The 18106-nt window shown below is 40.4% G+C and overlaps 1 protein-coding gene across 5 annotated transcripts in view; it reads left to right on the top strand.

The window, feature by feature from the left end:
* The window catches only part of NTNG1 (netrin G1), a 356764-nt gene that overhangs the window by 186371 nt on the left and 152287 nt on the right, over positions 1-18106 (top strand). For all 5 annotated transcript variants that reach the window (XM_058303107.2, XM_058303105.2, XM_058303108.2 and 2 more), the window contains exon 3: positions 10806-11446. In XM_058303107.2, coding sequence (XP_058159090.1) covers positions 10806-11446 — 641 coding nt within the window. The remainder of the gene's footprint in view (positions 1-10805; positions 11447-18106) is intronic.

Raw genomic sequence — 18106 nt, 5'->3', positions numbered from 1 at the left:
GAAAAAACTGAAAAAGGCAGTGGAGTAGGAATGAATGTGGCAGTATGCATCTGTGGGAATGGGTTGGTGACAGAATGGTTATAGAAGTTGAGGAAGAAAAAGAAATTTAAAATGGCTCAGAGGTATTAAGCTTGGAAAACTGGAAGAATTGGATATTATTCCCAGAATCAAAGGATATAGAAAGAGCATGTTTAATGCTAACTACTAATTATTGAGGACTTACTGCATGCCAATGAGATGCTAAGCACTTCACATGCATTATATAATTTTGTCTCAATTAACATCATGAAGTAGATATTGTTATATTCATTTTAAAGAAGAAAAAACAAAGGATCAAAAAGTCAAATAACTTGTCCAAAATCACACAACAGCTAAGTGGTAGAGCTGGAATTCAAACCTAGATAGGTCTGGCCCTAGAACCTTGCTTCTTAACAAAAAATATACCAGTGTTTCTCAGAGTGTGGTACAGAGCCACCTGCATTAGAATCTTCTAGGGTACTTGTTAAGAAAAACAGTTTCCACGGTCCTGATGGGTAGGGACTGGATCACGAGGTGTTTCTTCTGCATCTTAAAGTTTACGTACCAGTGCAATGAATATTATATATTGCTGGAGGGATGATGAAAAATTCATTTAAAAAATTAACACAGATATTTAAGTGTTTTTTTAATGCTATCTCAAACTTACAGACAAGTTGCAAGTACAATACAGGGAACTTTTGTTTTCTCAACCATTTGACAATAAGATTTCAACCTGACCCATAACCCACCAGCACTTTACTACATGCGTCTTACAAATAAGTATATTTTCCTACATAAATACAATTTAACCATTAAAACCAAAGATGGGAATTTTACTGCCATATAATCCTCAGAACCCATGAAATTTCACCAGTTATCCCAATAATACAAAATAACCTAGTTTGGGTGGCATTAGTTGTCAGGTCTCTTTAGTCTCCATCATTCTGGAACTTTTCCTCAATTTTTTCTTGGCTTTGGTGATCTTGACACACTTGGATATCACAAGGCAGTTATTTTGTAGAATGTCCTTCAAGGTTTGTCTCATGTTCCCACATGATTAGATTCAGGTTGTGCATCTTTGGTAGGAATATCACCAAACTGATAGCTTGGATCAGCTGTCCAGTCCCACTGAATAGCTTTAGAACTGAATTATTCATGAAGGAAAGAGAAGATAAAGGAGAAAATGAAACTTTACAGTTTGCTGAGTTTGAGGTTCATGTAAGTTATGTCTAATATGCAGTCGATAAATGAGTTTGAAGTTCACATGGGAAATCAGAGCTGAAGACAGAATTTTAGAGCCAGCACAGTATGATGATAGTTGACACTGTAAAAGTGTCAGGTAGGGTTCGAACAGGCCAAAAGATGAGATCGTGGGTGAACTTCAACTTTAAGCTTCCAAAATGGAGAGAAGAACAGGCAAGGGAAGGTGAAGAGGAGCAGATTGTAGAGAGGTGAAGAAATAATGAGACAGAATTAGGACAACTAAGGAATATGATGGTTTCATCTCTATCAGACCCTTCCACTGACTGACTGCCTGGATTTGTATCTGACTTTGAGACTTACTAGCTATATGATTTGGGGCAGATTATTTAAACTCTTTGTGCTTCAGTTTCCTTGTCTGTAAAGCAGGGCAGATGCTAGTATCTGCCTCATAGTGTAGTTATGACGAGTAAATGTATTAATACACCTAAAACGTTCACAACAGCGCCCAACACATTGTAAGCTCTGTGAAGACTTAGCTCTATTACATGCCTCACAAGAATATCACATTTATTTCCAGTCTTGAACTTTTGCCTTCCCTAGAGCCCCAAACCTTTTCTTCCAGAGCTCAGTAAAAAAGCACACCAAATACCTATTGGTCAGGCCCGAAACCTGAGAATTGCTCTTTATCACTTCCTGTCTCTCACATCTAATCTGTCATTAATACTAAGCAAGCTTTCCAAAATATACCTGTCCATTTCCACTCTTTCCACTCTAGATCAAGTCACCATCATCTCTCATCAGTCACCCCAGGAAGCCGTTCCCTACCTGCCTCTGCCCCCACCCCTTATCATCCATTGTCAACACAGAGGCCAGGAGAACATTAGAGATGTAAGGTAGATAGTGGCAAGCCTCCCCTCAAAGCCCGTCCTCTCCACTTGGGATCATCTCCACGCTCTTCATCCGGCCCCAGGCTTGTGCACGCGCTGCTCCCTGCCTGCACTGCAGCCTCACTCTGTCCACTTACCGTACTCCAGGAGCAATCGCTGTGCGGAGTTCTGTCCCAGCTTAGAGCCCTGGCCTTTGTCCTTCCTTTGCCTAGAATGCTCTTCCACCCTGGCTCTCATCCCAGATGGATTCCTTCTCACTTCTCAGGTCTCCCATTTAATGTTACCTACCCCCGCCATCTAATTAAAGTCTCCTTCCTGCTATTTTCTGTCCAAGAACTATCCTTAGCTTTTACTTCATCTGGTATTATGTAATTAGTTGTTTGCTTACTTCTTTAGTAACTGCCTCTCTGTCTAAGCCAGGGGTTCTTAACCAGAGATCCACAGGCCCCCAAGGGGTCTGTGGAAATACTTCAGGGGATCTGTGAGCTTGAATTGAAAAAAGTCAACTTACTATTTTCTCTGACCTCTAGCTAATATCTAACATTTCCTTCACTTAAGCATATACGCAATAAATAAATTACAGTAGTATTTATTTCCCCCGACTGGCAAAGGGGTCCATGGAACAAAAAAATTAGAACCCCTGGTCTAAACTGTAAGCTTGTTTCATTCACCACACTACGCGCAATGCACAGCACAGTGTCTGATATATACAAGCATCCAATCCCTGCTTATTGACTGACTGAATGGAGAGTGAATGATGGGAGGATAGATGGGGTACTTCTCTAGGTTCTTAAAAAAAAAATCTTTTTGGAAGCCAGAGATCACAAAAAGGGACTCTTTTTTTTGGAAAGCCATCAATATAAAGGTGTTGTTAATTAGCAGGAGCTTCCCTAGTGCCCAGCCTGGGAAAGCTTTGTAAAAAAAAAACACCAATTTCTGTGTCTATCTCCAGAGGCGAAGAATCAGAATTTCTGAGGGTGGGACCTAAAAATCAATATTGTAATTATGCCCCAAGTGACTCTATATTCTATTACCATGTGAATAAAGTACACTTCTGAAAAAGCATCGGAGTCCTGGGCACTCTCCTACACACAGAGGTTCCCACTCAGGCTGCCGTTGGGATGGAGCACAGCAAACCTTCTCAGCCTAGCAATTCGATGCCCGGATGGTTAGACTCACAATTCTCAGGCTGGGTGAGAACAGTTTTGCTGCTACCACTCCAGGATGGTGGAAATGAAGTATCACATGCAGTGAGGGTGGTAAAGTGGAGTAAATGAACTAAGCTACCCAGATTTCTTAGTCTTCATACGCTTGTTCGGTGGGTGGTAACCCAGACCCCAAATCAGCCAGCCCCAAGCATGAAATCTCTTTGTGTTTGTTCCCTAAAGCCCTTTGCAAGTTCTTTTCTGCATTTTAATCCACAAAATATCTGTTTGTTTTTAATATGACCACTCTTCTCATATGACCATATAACAAGGGGTGAAATGGACACTCCGGGAAGTTAGTGTGCTATGGGCGACTCTCAAGGCTTACTCTACTTCTCCAGGAGCATGAGTCATCCACTTGAGAAACATGATTGTTACTTGCCCACATCTAATCTTTGCTACTACGTTGCAAACATTTTGTTGTGAATTTTTTGCATTCTTTGCAATGCTTTATTTTTAACGTCGTAGGTGGCTGATAAGTACCTAGTGAAGTTGGGAGAGAGGAGCTTGAAAGAAATGAGAAGTATGAGAAATCAGGAAGGCCCACCCAGAAACCAATAGTTTGTGAACGTGTCCCAGTAAGAAGTTTGCCTCCTGCCTCTCATGACTGCGGGATCCCCTCAGCGGCAGATGCTTTCAGTCTTTCCATTCTGTCTGGAAGATGGTTTCTTTCCTGGCCTTGGACTTGTTTTCTCATGCAAAAGAAAGACGGGACCAGGGGATTTCTTGATCTTGAGCACTGGATCAGGGCTTTCAGGATTCAAAATGCTCAGACTACCTCTCACGATGCACGGTTGTAGCAGGATGCAGAACAATCTCACCTGCCTGATATTTTAAACACCACCCCCCCCCCGCCCTCTTTCTCTCAAATTGCCTTAACTTAAAATGCTGACAGCCCACTTCCACTTTGAGTTATTGACATTTCACATCTGTGTTCTGGTCTCTTACATGAAAACCTATAAGGCAAAATAGTGTGCCAAACCTTTTTAAAGAAAATTATTTTTAAAAAGGAATTTCCCTATCACAACAGTGTTGACCTGGTATGATTTTTTTTTTCTTTGTAAAAGCCCGCTTTTGGTCCTGCTTAATTCCATTCATATTTATTTCTTCTCCAGCGCATGCAAGGTAATGATTTAGATGGCTACCTAGGAATCCATTTCTGTGGCTTGTGACTTGAGAAGCTATTGGGCTCCTTCTTAGAAGTTTGTCTTCCTGACCTCTGCAGCCTTCACCAGTTTGAAAATCCTACCCGTAATCCTCTGTGGGGATTTACACAGGTGTCTATTAAGGTCCATGATCTGTGATACAGCTTCTAGTATTCTTGTTGTAGAAAGGTTAAGCCCTCCTGTCTTTGTTCCTGAGTAAAAAAGTCCACAAGGCGTTAGTATTGTCAGGGAGCAGATTGAAGCAAGCAGCTGCTTCAATCAGATCTTAAGCTCGTGTGTACGCCGGGGAGGAATCTTTGTGACAAGCAAGAGGTTCCATTAGAAAAAGCAGTTGGTTTTTAACTCCAGAAACAAAGCTCTTCATTCTGTACTATTCCTATGGCGGCCATATCTTCCAAACTAAAAGTGGGGGCTCTTATTCGGACAAATACACGGGTACTTTGGTGGCAACAACTTCAGAATGTCTACAGTTGGGACTGTCCCAAATATTTAGGATATATCATTACTGTGAGAATACCCAACATCATACTCAATATGCCAGTTAACCGGGCAGTGACGAAATGAGATTGCACTGCCATTTGTAGAGGTCACTGCCGTTCATAGTCTAAGGGCCAATGGGCAACTGGAAACTTGCTTACCTGTGGGTCTTTCCAGTCTCTGGCTACATAGAGTCTATCTCCATAGCTGTGGTCATCAGGGCATGTCAGTATTTGTGGTGCTTGTACTTATCTTTCAGATTTTTGGAAAAGATATCCACTGTCTTAAACCAGACTCACCTGCTTGTTCAGACTTCTCTCTGCTTCTCTCAGTGTCAGTAACAAAGATATAAGACTTGAAAGGGGGCCCTCAGCATGAACTGTGAACATCAGCTCTCAGACACAGAGTAGAGTCTCTAAGCATCTTCAAGTGAGTCAAGCACAAATCCAGGAGCCCAAGGACTTGGGCACGGTGCAGTGGCTGGGAAGGTCCTAGAAGGGACCAGGAGTAGCAGTGCCTCCCACCAACAATTAAACCTCTGATATAAAGCAGCCAATCAGCAGCTTCCCATAAATTGTCCTGCCTGGGTGGCTCCTAGAGAGAGGGAGCCTCTGCCCAAGATGCTGCCACAGTTTACCAGTTAAGGCATGACATTCATGGCTCATCTGTCTGAGGAATGAGCACACGGTTCTGCTACAATTCCTGTGCTCTTTTAAAGGCCTTGCTTTGGCCAAGTCTAAGGTTGTCTGTTTCAGAATCACAATGGGAACAGGTCACAAGTGCTGCTCCAGAATGCTGCTTCTGCTCCCTTTGGCTTTGTCCTTTTGACTGTCACTTACCAGTAGAGCAAGCAAAGACGAGCCAGAGCCAGATGCAAATGGGTGTGAGACAGCTCTGTCTCACTGCTTTTTACAATCGGTTTAAGTGTGAACGCAAATGCTTCTCGCAATCACTTGTAAGTACATGCCTGCTTGGCATGTACTTATGGTTCAGTAGCAAATCTCCCATGAGAATTCCCTTCATCTCCAATGTTATTCCCAAGAGTTTGCCACTAGGTAAATCTTGGAAGTGCAAAGTCAAAATAATAGCAATGATAAATATCACACAGCTACTGCCTATATAGAACTTTTTTTTTTAATTTAAAGGACCTAGCAGAACTTACGTGAAAGAATGTCCTTCCATCAATAGGAATAATAAAAGCATATCTTTAATTTTATTTATCCTTTTAACTTTTGAAAGCATGACAAGGAAGAAGAACAATTCCATTTTGGTTAAAAATTGCTTATTAACAACTAACTTGAATGCCCCCACAGGTAAAATATTAACTTTAAAAAAAAAAGAATTAAACATCCATACTCTTCTTCTTATTATTGTTTTAAAAATATTTAGTAGCAGTATCTGTCTAATTGCTGAGGCATTTTCTTAATGGTGTAAATATTATCAGCACAGTCATAAATATTTTCTGCTTTGTCCATAGACAATCAGCTAAGGATCTGTTGCTTAGAAGGCTTAAATTAAGATCTATTTAAGGCTGCCTGCTGGCCACAAAATAATTACTTACACTTGCTAATGCCTGAGTCTGTTAGATTTAGCAGCAAGAAGTGTTCTTTGCTTTCACAATTAGGGGAAAGTTGCATTTTCTTAAATAAATTTCATTGTTGATGGTATTAAAGAGGATTACAGTAGGGTTGAAGTAGTTGAAAATTCAATTAATCTAATCTCTTTAACAGCAATTGTTTTCATATTGATAATTCTCTGTAGCACCAGTATTACAGATCACACCCATGTGAAATATTTACCCTAAATATTTTAGCATATAATCTACCCTCCAGCTTTCTCTTTTGGGAATGGTAAGATGTTCTGCTTCTTAAGGTATTTCTTTTTCCCATCTCTCTCACCTAAAATGCAGGGTTTCTTCTTTAGGGACCAGAATGAAAAATTTTCCCCGACTAATTTTCTTTCAGTGTCATTGTCTCTCAGCAAGTTATGCTAATGGCCATCAAATCATCATTAATCTCCTAAAAGAACATCATTTCTATGAAATAAGGAGAATGGTTCAATTGATTTTTTTTTTAAGTATCTACAGTCATTAAGTGTAGATTCTCATTTGAAATGATTTGTTTAACCAGCAATTTCGATAAATTGTTATGCTGCTGAAATTATCACTAACAGTAGAGTCAGATGAAGGACAAAATTGTCATTCTGGTCAACCTACCCTGAGCCTCTCCAGTGTAAACTGGGAATTGTTTTTATTATCCTCAAATGTCACATTATCGGAGAGATCTTTTCTGACCTCCCAATATAAAATCCACAACACTACAGTCCCTTTAATTGGCTTTATTTTTCTCCACTGCAGTCATCACCATGTGACATAAGTTTTTATACATTCTTTTGTTTACTGCATTTCAGCTAACTAGGATGGAAGCTCCACTGAAAGCAAGGACCTGGATTTGTTTGCGGCTATATCTCTAGAGCCAAGTCAAGGGACTCAAATGTATCAATATACTAGGCACTCGATAAATACATGCTGAATGCATGAAGCTTTTCTCTCACTTTTCAGGTGCCTAAAACACCAGGTCTGTGCAAAGCCATGAACATATCTCCTTGTCCTGGCATGTACTTAGAAAACTGACAACTAGATTTAAATGTAAACATTTTTCCTGAGCTGGCTGTCCTGCTGAGCCCCATGGAAGGGCATCCCTGCCGAGGCTGAATTCTTTATGTCTTCATTAAATGGCTTAAACTTTGGGTGGTACCTTATGCTTTGGAATCCATATGTTCACAATTTTAAGAGTAACACAGAGCAGAAAAGCCCTAAGGCTGCTCTTCAGGACGCTACTTCTGTGGGATATAAATAGGTGTGACTGAAACAAAATGGGGCTCTGCGGTCAAATAATGTTGAGATACTAGGAATTAAATAAAGTTAGGCAAAGTTCTTAACTGGCAGGCATCTCAGATGTATGGTAAGGCTCATTAGAGCTCTCAAGGCAAGACGATCTTAGGCTGTGCTTCCCCAAATCATTTGCTCTTAGACCCCTCCTTTCTACCTGCCAACCCAGTTTCTAAGTTGCCTCCTAGAGAAGTGCATGGACTTGAGTGTTAACAGGCTGGCGGGGGCCAGGGACGGAGGGGGTGGGCAGAGGGAAGATCCTGGCTCTGCCTCTTACTCACTTTGTTATGTGATCTTTCACAAGATACTTAACACTTCTCTGTGCCTCAATTTCTGCTTCTGTACGTAGGGTTGATAATACCTACCTCATAGGACTGTTGTAAAGATTACATGAGCTAATGTATGTAAAGTGCCTGGCACATTCCAAGTGCTAAATACGAGGTGGTTGTTTATCAGCGCCCTTTAGTGAGTGTAGGAATGAATGCCTTCTAGATAGATTTCTTCAAGCTTATTTTCTAAGACAAAGGTTTGTTAGTATTGACCCATTCCCAGAATCAGCCTAGTGTGCCTCCTCCTCTCCTCCCTGTACCCTGTCCCCATCTGAGAAGCCCAGGGCACCCATCGTAAAGGCAAACAAATGGACCTGCCAGCCCACTTTGGTGTATCCTGCAGAGTTGATACTTTTGGGTTTGGAGATCCTTGACCTCAGACGAAGCTGCTCTTGTCAGGAAGAAGGTGGTAGCCTCCAAGTTAATGATTGTGCAGATAGTTACATGCCGACAGATTTTGAAGTGACCGTATTTTTTCAGTAAATGTCAAATGAAGGTGTGATTTGTATAAATCTGACCCCTTCCAATAAATTGTGCACCTACATGTATTTAGAATGTATGAATCCTGACAGATTCCACAGTATTTATAGTCCTCCATAAAAGACCGATACCAGTTGGCAGAGCTTTAAATTTGCCTTTCTAGTATGCATAAGAGAGTTTAAATAATAATAAATTTGGTGATTATTCCACCTGGAACAGACTTCTTTTCCCCCTTGGCTTTCTTTGAAGGGGATACTATAAATAGTGACACAGACGCTGCGATCAGGAATCCGGAATGGAAATTTGAGAGAGAAGTACAGAAATATTTCCATTATCATGCATGCCATAAATTTATTTTTAAAACAGTTCTGTCCCTCAAATAATGTACCTTCTCTCCTTTCTCCTGCCACACCTCAAATATATTTGAGTCTCCCAAACCTGTTGCCAGCTTTAGGATTCAGTTGCATTAATGGAAAAGAGTGGGTGAGAATATTAGCTGACTAGAGAGGAGAAAGTTGCCTCTAGGGAAGCCAAAGTAATGGTCCAGTGCTCATCATCTCACATGCCACAGCAGTCAGCCAGTAACTGAATGTCAATGTCTAAGTGTAAATTCACTATTTGAGACCTTTGTCATGCATCCTGCAGGGAGGATGAAGAGCTCTCTGTTCATGAAAAAGAAAAAAAATCTAATTGTAATTACAAGAGGAAGCCTAAGGATAAAGTCAGAGGGTCATTTCTTGTGTCCATTCATGCTCATAAATACCTGGTCCAGGGTAGGAAGGAAATACCTGATATCATTTATTTTCTTAAAAACTAAATGAAAATCAGGGAACTACACATTTGCTATTCAGTCTACTGATAATAGCTGAGAATAGCCATCTAGTGTAGCAGAAGTGACACTGTAATGTATGGTGATAGCACAAGGAGCTTTATTTCCAGCTTCTTTTTTGAGTGGACTGTGAAGGAAGTAGCCATTGGGGGAAGGCGACTAATAATGGCCAAGATCCAAGGGTGTGGTCCGGACACAGGGTAGCACATCAGGTGGCAATATCCTTCTAACTGAGTGGGAGATTTTCCTGTCCTGTCAACTCAGTGCACACCTCCACCTCCCCCAAGTCCCCCACCTCCCCTGAGTGATAGGATGGCAGGTGCTTGGACCCAACCCCAGAGCCTGTAGAGTATCACATTCTAATGATTGTGATGAACAAAGTAAATGCTTTAAAAGCAGACTTTATGAAATAGGGTCCCAGTTAAGTATGATGGATTTGAGGCAAAGTGAGGAGAAACAGCACATTGTATGGGCATATTGTTTCCCAAACTGTACACAGGTATCCACATGCCATTGCTAACTGTAAAGCTGGGCTTGAAAAATGATTTTTTAAAAAAAGATTTATTTTATTTATTTATTCTACTTCCACTCCACCATACCTTCATTGTTTGAGGTCGCTGTGTGCTCTCTGTGTCTGCTCATCTTCTCTTTAGGAGGTACCAGGAATCAAACCTGGGACCTCCCACATGGGAGAGAGGTGCCCAATCGCTTGAGCCACCTCATCTCCCTGGTTTGCTGTGTCTCTCATGGTCTCTCCTCTCTGTGTCTCTTTGGTGATGTCAGCTCACCGCTCCTGCCCACTGTGCCAGCTCCCTCTCTCCAGGAGGCACCGGGAACTGAACCCCAGACCTCCCATGTGGTAGGCAGAAGCCCAGTCCTTTGAACCACATCCACTTCCCCAAAAATTACTTTTTAAAGAAGTGTACTCTTGAGGAATGTCCTCAAGGCAGGCCAGAATCTCCCCCGGACACACTAGAGCATCTTTCTAATAGGAAGCGGAAGCATTGCGCTGTTAAATGGTTGTTCAGTGTCTTTTTGTTTCTGTGACCGCATTATTGGCCTAACACACATGGGATAAGTAAACTTTTCTTAAAGTCCATGCAAGGACGCAAGACAGGAAAAGTACCATATTGCTTCTTCTTTCTTTCATTCTTTTTAAAGCTGTTAAAGAGGAGATTCTAGTTAGGGCAAATAAAAACGATTACTGCAAACAGGTTTTTCTTTCCTTGGTCCTTCTTTGTCTGTTACCTAGCAAAAGCAATGTGGCAAGATGTGTCAAAACAGTGTTCTGATGCATCCTCTTTTTTCTCTTCTTCCATAGGGAAACCCCTACATGTGCAATAATGAGTGCGATGCAAGTACCCCTGAGCTGGCACATCCCCCTGAGCTGATGTTTGATTTTGAAGGAAGACACCCCTCCACATTTTGGCAGTCTGCTACTTGGAAGGAGTATCCCAAGCCTCTCCAGGTGAACATCACTCTGTCTTGGAGCAAAACCATTGAGCTTACAGACAACATAGTTATTACCTTTGAATCTGGGCGTCCGGACCAAATGATCCTGGAGAAATCTCTTGATTACGGACGAACGTGGCAGCCCTATCAGTATTATGCCACAGACTGCTTAGATGCTTTCCACATGGACCCTAAATCCGTGAAGGATTTATCACAGCATACCGTCTTAGAAATCATTTGCACAGAAGAGTACTCCACGGGGTACATGACAAATAGCAAAATAATCCACTTTGAAATCAAAGATAGGTTCGCGTTTTTTGCTGGGCCTCGACTACGCAATATGGCTTCCCTCTACGGACAGCTGGATACCACCAAGAAACTCAGAGATTTCTTTACAATCACAGACCTGAGGATAAGGCTTTTGAGACCAGCCACCGGGGAAATATTTGTAGATGAGCAACACTTGGCACGCTACTTTTATGCGATCTCAGATGTAAAGGTACACGGAAGGTAAGACAACACCCTGTCTGACTTGAATGCGTGTAGGTGTGTCCCAAGAAAATGTACTGTGTTTGTCCTGTAGCTATACAGTGACATTTGACAATTTCTACTGAAACATTTTCTCACAAACATCAGCCTAGAGGTAGTTTCTGAAGGCATTTGAGACCCTTCTTACTCAGCAATAATTTGTAACCCAGACTCACTGAACCTGGTAGGGATCCTTAGAATTTAAACACAAGAAAAATTTAAAAAATAAAAAAGCGACCATCTTATTCCAGATGAAAGAACTACTTAAATCAGGAGGCAGGAGGTGTTTGAAGTTTTTGACGCGGTACAGCCAGAGAGCCACTTGCTCTATAAGGGACTGAAAAACAGGAAATACGTCTTACTGTTGTTTTTGAATGCAAGGGAGAATTTAGAAACAGGTGATTTTCTTTGTGTCCTCAATCTCACTAGCCTGCTGTGGTCCCAAGAAAAGAATGAGTTTCAGCATGGTACAACTCTTTGTTTATGCTTTGTTACATTACATAAAAATTTCCAGAAATGAATGTTGCACGCCTTTAAATTTACTAAATCAGAACCAAAAGCATCTAGCCAAGAGAATGCATTTGCCAAAGATGGGCAAGCTTGATTTTTCAAGTTTTTTGATGTCTCAACAATATGAACCTTAGTTGGGCTCCCTTCATTTTATAGGTGAATTGCAGATGGGCCATAGCTAAAATTTAAACGCATAAATGGTCACCATCAGGGGAATCTTTGGTTTTGACAATATACCAGTCGCACAATTGAGCAAGTTTCCAATAATTTTAAATATGTTTAAGTGGAAAACATGAATAGTGAGAACCACGATCACCAGCGTAGAGATTTTCAACCACATTATTAAGTGTGATATGCTATCAAAGTAATTGACTGATGGGAGTTGAAGCTTGAGAAAATGGGTGGGAAAAATGAAAGCTAAGAGTGAGTAGACAGCAAACTCGGGGAAAAAAAGAGAAAGCAAAAATAATAATCACCCTAAAAAAATGCCAAGAGAGCTTTAGATAAAACTTTATGAAGATGAGAATATAAACAGTGCATAAATTATATAGATTTAACTAAGTATTGTTGAAATTTATACCTAAAGACAGGATTTGTTCAATTTAGTCATACCCAGCATTCCATAGAGTAGCCCAGTCTTCAGAAACCAGAGAGGAGCTGAAAGTCCCTGGCCTTTTAGAATTCCCTTAGCCTTTTTTTTTTTTTAATAGCAGTGCTATTGTATTTATGTGCTAAGAGAAAAGAGGAGGGCCATGCTGTGTAGATAAGGGCCATGGTGGGCACATGGAATGGGGTGTGGCGCTTACCTCAGTATGGCAGCAACGGTTTCAGAATCTTAGCTGTGGAGCAGTGGCAGAAACTCATGGCCATCTACTATTCTCTGCCTTGTTTTAGGTCCCTGTTTCTCCTGAAAGAGCCAGGAATCTTTAGCTTTGGGACCTTCTTAAAAGCTTTTAACCAAGGTCATGGTGATGTGTCATGAAAGATGTCTTCAAAGCAAAATAATATCTTGGGGAGAAATAAGGACTGGGACACTATTGAGCTTGCAGGTTCCAAGGTATAGCAGGGCACCAGGAGCAGGTGATTTGGAGCTGTTACCTTATACTTGAATTTGCTGTTTAAAATAAAAGGCAGCCATCATAATTATCAACACTTTAGCAGAAGATGATCTGTTTCCAGTATCTTATTCTTGGGGACATATGACATATGAAAATAATTAATATTGACATTACTATTAACAACAGCAGACACAGTGAAGTAACAAGTGTTCAGCTCATCTACTAGAATAAATGTCAGCATTAATAAACTAAGATTTGAACTTGAATCTTAGTGTGCTCTGCAACGTTAAATAGGCTAATCTAGGCCAGTTTCCTCTACCTTGCAGTTCAGGAACTCCTTAACCTGAGCCAAAATCCCTATGCCTAATTTCCCGAAACACTCTCATTCATGAAAAAAAAAAAAAGAGGTAATTTTGTGTAGCCTTTTGGTTGGGAAATAACCATTTTTGAGTCTTTGTTTTGTTATTAGATAGTTATTTTGGTCTCCTCTGATTAATTAAAGGAAGTATAAAAGACACTTTAAAACTAAAGGGATTTTTATGCATTCCCCATGGGTGTCAAACCTGCCATCACCCAACTGTGAGATGTTAGGAATGTAAATTCTCACAGATTGCTCCCTTTTCTTTTGTCCCTTATCCTAACAGTGTCCTCCAAGCGCATTTCAGTAGTTCTCAGAGTTTGGAGGAGCCCTCCTCCCTTTTCTGGGACTCACCTCCACTGACTTTTCCTGTTTTCCAGTCAACTATAAGCTGTTGAGGAAGCAGCTGGGCAAGGGAGAAAGGTCCAATAGAGGTTAGCCCCTTCCATAAGGTCCCACTCTGTCACCTCCAAACATGGTCCAAATTCCTCGGGGCAAACCAATGCTGGCATGAACAGTACCAGGCACCAGATGGCCTGGGTATTTTTAGTCTTAGGGGAGGGACTAAAGAAGCAAAGCCTGATGGCTCGGGCGTGTCTCCAGCTTTTAAGTTATATAAGGAAGATCTGCTCCTAATGGAGACACTAAGGGGAAATGTTGAGCTATTGCCTGGTGCACACGTCTTTCAGCTATAAAATTACTTTACCCTTGAACATTTCAGTAGGGGTACGTCTAGGTTGTCTTTTTCTTAGATGGTAAATCATCTAGAGCACGACTGAATATTAATTTATGACCTCTGAAAGCAAGTTCTAAAGGTTCCATTTCAGGAATATTATAAATATAAATTTTTCAAGATATAATGGAGGTCTTCTCCCTCCTCCCCCCATCCCACTGAAAAATGCTTGCAATATTTCAGCATGCCTTTACATGTCTATATCTGATAATGATAATGATGTTTTTCTAATTGTCACTCCCACTCCCCACCCCTTTCTCACCATAATGTGGGAATTGGCATGAGTTATTTTAGGAAAGTAGAATGGAGATGGGACATAAATACCCATAGAATAGTGGCAAAGAATACAGGATCTTTTACCTTGAAATGTTAAGCTATGAAACAAAAATACTTGGAAAATCTTGGCTTAAATCCACAGGCTATGAATTCCCACTCACTACTTCTTTGTACATGTGTGTATACAGTCTTTATGTTTTATATTAGCTAGTATTGTTTGGTACAAAATGATGATTTTATTGTCAATAGACAAATGCAGCATTTATATTCTTTTGGGCAGGTGCTACATCTGACATCTATTTTAATGGTGACAAAAACTATGATCTCATTGTAAAAATTTTATTCCTCTGTCCCATATTTATTTTGCTCCCGTTTACTTCCTCTCAGTGTTTATTTATTAACATAAGGGAAGAAAAAGAGAAAACATGGCTGTTGGCAATCTCAGCAACTCTGCAGTACTTACATTGTTCAATAACCTAATAATCTTCATGAACTGATTCTGACTTATGGATATCCTGCTTCAGTAAATCAGGGTGATTTTCTCTAGTGAATAATAGACGAGTGCAGTGTGCCAGCACCTTAATTAAAGAGCGGCTCTCTTAGTCTTGATCTCATTTTAATTTACAGGGTAATACTACAATAATATCACTAATGGAAGGTACATTAAAGGGCATCAAGTAGCATTAACTGTATTAAATTATGGTACTTGTGTTAATTAACTGCTGAAGCAAGATGGTTCTAATGGCCACAAAGGTCGACTAATGCATAAATAAAATCTACCAAGATGAGGGGTGAGAGGAGAAATGAAGAGTAGATGTTTGTTCTGAACATCTTTTTATACAGACAGGGGCTTTAATTCAAGAGCTGTCACATATAGATGATGTCAAAAATGTTTTCTTAGTTACACAGTTGGAAGTTTCGAGTTTAAGTGTTTTATTTCTTCCCTTCTAAACTTTCCGTAATTGAATTAGTTGTAAAGTTAGCCATCCTGTTTAAGAGATGTTTAAACTGTTTAAACTCATATAAATATATATATAAATCGAGCATTATGTATTGTTTCTATGAGTTGAACAGTTCCAAGGAAGTAAAGTGATTTATTGTAATAATTGTTAAATCTAAAAGGCAAATGAATATTTGGCAATCACCAGCTCATTGTAAGATATAATATCAGCAACACATCAAGGGATTTTGCTTAGACATAATATAATGGGAATTCTTTTGGAATATCAAGAATTTTAAGAACTTGTCTCAGTGGCCCAGAAGACTCTAACCACATCTGCGTTACCTGCCTTTCAATATACTATTCCTAAGCATAATTACCAATAGTGTTTTTCTCACTGTTGTTTACGCATTCCTCACTCCTTGCAGTGCCTATCTTGCAGGTCACTGGCTGGCAGTTACAATTTATAGAGCTGACTTTGTTTCCTGTACCTCCGTTGCTGACCTCCAAGAAAGGAACCAGGGCGCTCTGGCGCAGGAGCTCCACTTGAACAAATTTCGGGGTGCTATCTTCAGTTCACTGCTGCCCCAGCCCAGAACCGCAGCCTCCCTGACTAATCCCAGGTCCTGGGAAGGGCCAGGGACAGAGCCTCTCGAAGTGGGCATCAGAAATGAGAACGGCCCCCTCCCCTCTCACCCTCAGGAGGAATCCCATTCATGCTTGTCAGCCCTCACTGTTTTGAACGTCACTGCTTTGAAATTTGCTATAATTAGGACTGGGTGGGCCAAAGTTCATTTTCTTGAAGCAAGGCTTTCAAATGGTTAGTGCAAAACTGTGTGAGGCCAGGAAAGCAAGAACACTGGGGAAATTTAAAAGTTTAAGAGCAAAAAGGCATTTTTCAAATTTTCTCAAATAATTTGGAAAAATCATGTAACACCCAAGTGATCTCATTACAAAAGGCTTAGCAATCATCGTGCATGCTTTCAAAGTCATTTTCCTACCCACAAGTCAAATAAATCTACCAAAATATTTACTCATTACCTCTTACATGAGAGGCAGCCTCCAAGATATTTTTGAAGCACAGGCCCTTGTTCCCAATCAAATCGTAGTTACTGAGGTTGGGATTTACTACCACTTAACCGCATCTAATCTGCCTGTACAACACCTGCCTTCATTCTGTCACAATACATACTTTTCCTCCATCCTGGACAGACTCTGGGTTAGACGGTAGATGTGCATAGATGCACAGGCACAATCTCTGGTCTCAAGGAGCTGAGATCCAGAAGGGACACAGACATGTAAACAAAAATGATGACGATGTGGGTTAAGTGTTTCCCACGTGTGAATGTGTTTAGTGCTGTGGTAGCACAGAAGAAGCTACTCTTTAATCTGGGAAGTCAGCAAAAGCTTCAATGAGGATGTGTCATTTGTATGGTGTCTTGAAATATGTGCTCTCGTGTGCCAGGCAGCCAGGGCAGAATGGATATTTTTGGCAGACAAGTTATGCTTATAAAAGAGCACAGCAAATTAAGGAACTCCAAATATGAGAACAGATGGAGTGGAGAGAATCATGGGAGAGTCCTTCCCATATTCTCTCAGTGTACCTTCAGCTCTTCAAGAAACATTGAAAGATGCCTACTTCTTAGCCTCTGAATCTCCCATGTCATAGAAAATCTAAAATTACTTAGTTTCTTACATATCAATTAAACAAGTGAGAAACACCGTAAGGCAATCGAATAGAAATGATTCCAGTGTGGCAGTCTTTAACAAGGAGATGCAGACTGGAGAGCTGGAACATTGCTTAATCATAGTGCAACTATAACTCCAAATGCTGCTGTGCAAGTGGAGAGTCCGAAAACCTCTCCAAATTCTACAGAGGCCATCAAGACACAAGGGTTTGGGATTTCCTTACTAAGTCATTATGACTTGGTGACCAAACAGATTTTGAAGAAGGAGTGTAGGTAGGATTTCTTAGTCCACTGATTTGATGATGGGGCCATAAATAAAGATAGGGAATACTGAAGCAACATTTTAGTTAATTAGTGAGTTGACTTGGTTAGTTATTTTTGTGGTGCCAAGTCAAGTGGTAGGAATCCAAGTAGAGATTCCAATTAAAGATTTAAAAATACTGTTCTGGTGTTCTAGAAAAAGGTTTGAGCTAGAAATATTGGTATGAACATCACCACCTTACATGTGATGTTCGAAATTTTGGGAATTGATGACATTGATAAAGTAGGCTGTTTTCTTATAATTATAAATCATTATGGTCAGAATTCTATGGAACACTGTCATTTAAAAGGTAAGCTATGAAGTGAATTAAGGAATAATCTGAGGAATAGGAAGAAATTCAGAAAAGAAGTGATGATTAAAGTAATTTTAATAGCTCCCACTACTATTTAAATAATAAGACTCTTTTCAGGTAACTTATTTCCTTTAATCCTCACAATAGACTTAAAAGGCAGGTGTTATTCAACCCCATTTTACAGATAAGGAAACTGAAGGCCAGAGAAGTTCCATGACTTTTTTTTTTTTGACATCTCACAGATTATAAAGTGACGAAATCAAGGTTGCTAATGACAAATCTCATGTTTTCTCTACAACGTTATGCTCTTGCTGCCATACTGGCCTAAACTGAGCTCATTACATATAGGGGACCCCAAAACTCTCAAAGGAACCATCTTTATATTGCAACATCAAGCCCACGTCTTGGGACTCTGCCCCTTTTGGAACATTTCTGAGAGACTCTCTCTGCAACTTTTGGCTCAGT

Source organism: Dasypus novemcinctus, chromosome 9, assembly GCF_030445035.2.
Source record: "Dasypus novemcinctus isolate mDasNov1 chromosome 9, mDasNov1.1.hap2, whole genome shotgun sequence".
In the NCBI taxonomy this organism is placed as follows: Eukaryota; Metazoa; Chordata; class Mammalia; order Cingulata; family Dasypodidae; genus Dasypus; species Dasypus novemcinctus.
This window is presented reverse-complemented; position numbering and strand designations above follow the sequence as displayed.